Consider the following 3,338-nt stretch of genomic DNA (forward strand, 5'->3'; position numbering starts at 1 on the left):
TATTTCAAAATTTATACTTTGATCATATAGGATGAAATAAACGGATAACAGATACCTTCAAATTGGAAAAATATGCTTACGAGGAAATAGTGATGATTGTTTTTTTTTATATAAAAAAAGATAATGGAACATCTTTTTCCATGTTCATAGTTATGCACCTTTTGTTGAAAGTCTCTATGTTTTTTTTTTTAAGACACGCAATAAGGGTGTTAATTTTCTTTTTAAGAAGACTAAATTGATAGAATAACTATCGTTTACAAAAAGCAAGTAAGTATCCTAGATCACACGGCATTCCAGAAGGTGGCAGTAATACTCCAAACATTATGCTACACAATGTTATTGCAAGAGAAGAAGAAGGAGGAGAAGACGAGAAGAAGAGGAAGCAGCCATTCTATTTGATCATATGACGTGAATTGTCATTAGCAGTACGTTATTTACAATGGCGGCGTCTGTCTTCCACAGAGTGAGAACAGGGTCCAAACTTGGCGTTCAGTACAATGAGGAAGGCCAGCTGATTCAGGTAGGGCCAGGGATCTGACAGGCTTCATCTTGTTCGCCTTGAAGAGCAAAACGTGCAGCGTTAAAATAGCATAGGATAGGATAATTAAACCAGGGCTTCTCCTCGTTCACTCCCGTTGCTCTGAATTGATCTGCTTCATTAATGTTTTTTTTAGGTGGAGAGCAGGGAGGATGAGGAGCAGAGCGTGAAGCTGGCGGAAATCCTGGAACTGTTGTTGGCTGCGGGATACTTCCGGGCCCGTATCAAAGGCCTGTCCCCGTTTGATAAGGTGCAGTATTCACCGCCCTCTCTCCGGGTACTCCGGCTTCCTCCCACAGTCCAAAAACATGACCGTTAGGTTAATTGGCTTCTTTAAATTCTCATTAGATGTGAGTATGTGTGAACGGTTGTTTGTCCTGTTTGTCTCTGTGTTGCCCTGCGATGGACTATTGACCAGGGTGGACCCCGCCTCTCCCCTCACCCCTCGCGAACCCAGCAGGGATAAAGCCTGACAGAAAATGGATGGATGCACGCCTATATTTTAATTGTTTGTTAAAAGTCTCACGTGATAAAAAGTGTCTGTCTTCTTTAAGGTGTTGAAAAGACCAAATGGTTTTCTCCAACCAGTTTTGTGGAAAAAGTCTAAAAGAAACGTTTTATAGTCAATAATTTATAGAGTTCTGGTCACATTTTATTAGAGAAGTAATCCTGGTACTGGGCCCATTTGGCTTAAGGGGTTTATGCAAAGCTGAGGGCTGCACGCATTTCTGTACTACTAACTATTCTTTAATCAGTAACCAAGGATTTCAGGACATCTGCTTAACTTTTTGTAGCATGCTGTGCATTGGATTAAAATAGATTTCTGCTGGCTCCTTTCACTATTTGACCTGTACGAACCTCATGGACAGGAACTCAGATCATTTTTGGGCTGGCTAAAAGTTTGCTAAGAGGGTAAAACATTTTTAATCATGAGATGAAACTTATTTCTGTCCTATCACACCCCATAAACTAAAGCCAAGAACTGTCAGCATAAAATGAAGCCTTTGGAAAATTCATTATGTATGCCTCAACCAAGGTTGTAAATTCCTTCTGTGTCTTTCTTTTGTAACCCTCACAGCACTTTAAAGGGTAATTTCTTGATTTTAATAGGCTTTACTTTTAGGTGTCCTCTTATTTAATGAAGTTGTTCTCTCTGAGTTCATTCTTCCTTTCTTACTCCACAGGTTGTTGGTGGAATGACCTGGTGCATAACCACGTGTAATTTCGACATAGACGTAGATCTGCTATTCCAAGAGAACTCCACCATTGGTCAGAAAATGTAAGTGATATGGTGGCGGCACTTTCTTAAATCAGTTTCATGTTGACTTCCTGCCTCAGTTTAAATACAGCAGTGAAGTATGAAGTCCTTTATCTAGATTTTAAAGTTTTTATTTTTAGCTACAGGTTACTAAGGAGATTTCTTTTCAACGCACCAGAATTGTCTTTGTTTTTGTTATGCACACACAGGAGAATATTTTGTCCATAATGATTTTTAGTTTGGGGCATAAATGAGGTTAAACAACAGGTTCTTTTATGGAGCTGTTGAGGTGTTTTAGGCAGCCAGTTAATTGTGCATGCATTAAAATGGTTCATGTTTGTTTTTGTTTTCTTTGTTTATTCAGAGCCCTGACAGAGAAAATAGTTTCTGTTTTGCCAAAAATGAAGTGTCCTCATCGCCTTGAACCCCATCAGATCCAAGGCTTAGATTTTATTCATATTTTCCCAGTGATCCAGGTAAGTTTTTATTTATGTTTTAAAGTTTCATCATCATTTCATATCAGATGGTGCAGAGCTTTATGCTGACTGATCACAAGTAGAGCTGACTGATGAAGACTTTCCCTTGCCTGCAAACCTGTGGGGCTCGGGGGGGGTTGAGTCAGGCCAAAGGTTAATTCAGTGTGTAGCTAGCTTGTTTCCCCATATAACCTAAATAAATAAACTGAGCTGATAATTTATTTAGCATTTTATTTCCTAATGGAAAGATAATGCAGTAGTTTAAATCCTGTAATGATGGACAGAGAAATGTGTAAAGTATGAAGGAGAGAGGGACCTGTACCCTGATAAACCAGACTAAATGTGAGATTAAATGTGTAAGTTAGTCTGGCCCCGATGAATGAGAGGAAGATTGTGGATGACAACAACCCGTTGTTTTTCAAACCATGTCTGTGCCTGTTGGCCAAAGCTCTGACCAATGAGCACCACTGACTGTAAACACGACAGAAAACTGCTGGGGGAGTAGTTAGGGCATAGAGCAAACAGCCTGTCGGTAAAACGTAAATGCGTCCTTCTTATAAATGAGCCCAGAGTCTAGAGCCTCTTCCTGCTCAAATTTCAACGAAAATCACATGTCTAATCCTTCCAAAACTGATTCCAAAGCTGAGTCAAACGAGAACTTCAATGGGTGTTGCCATCTTCTTTGTTGTGCTTTCTTCAGCGTCTCGCAACTTTGTCGTCCAGCCCCCAAAACCCCGCCCGCTTTGCATCCAGAGATTCAAAACACATCTATGTGTTGTGATTGGCCTGCCAGTTGTAGGACCTGGGGCATTGATTGAGGTTAGACCATTTGTAGGTAAAAATGATTTTGGCCGCTGGCGGGTGGGGCCTCTGTACCAGGCTAAGGGACCTGAGGATGTGGGCTAAAAATGACTCCTGCTTGTTGACTGTAGACACCAACAGCTCCGTTCTTAGCCTTTAGCAGAATGAGGCTAAGAATGAGAGGCTATCCCACTAGAGGTGTCAGGAAGATGTTAGCTTTTTTTTTAACATTAAATATGATGGTAGTGCAGAATACTATCCCTAA

The 3,338-nt window shown here is 40.5% G+C and overlaps 1 protein-coding gene across 2 annotated transcripts in view; it reads left to right on the forward strand.

Moving 5' to 3' along the window:
• Positions 1-355: 355 nt before the first annotated feature.
• The window catches only part of ccdc93 (coiled-coil domain containing 93), a 16,234-nt gene continuing 13,251 nt past the window's right edge, over positions 356-3,338 (forward strand). For both annotated transcript variants that reach the window (XM_015398437.1, XM_015398438.1), the window contains exons 1-4: positions 356-520; positions 675-788; positions 1,723-1,817; positions 2,161-2,272. In XM_015398437.1, the coding sequence (XP_015253923.1) occupies positions 440-520; positions 675-788; positions 1,723-1,817; positions 2,161-2,272 (402 nt within the window). In that variant the 5' untranslated portion in view covers positions 356-439. The remainder of the gene's footprint in view (positions 521-674; positions 789-1,722; positions 1,818-2,160; positions 2,273-3,338) is intronic.

This window comes from Cyprinodon variegatus, unplaced genomic scaffold, assembly GCF_000732505.1.
Source record: "Cyprinodon variegatus isolate N-32 unplaced genomic scaffold, C_variegatus-1.0 Scaffold935, whole genome shotgun sequence".
In the NCBI taxonomy this organism is placed as follows: Eukaryota; Metazoa; Chordata; class Actinopteri; order Cyprinodontiformes; family Cyprinodontidae; genus Cyprinodon; species Cyprinodon variegatus.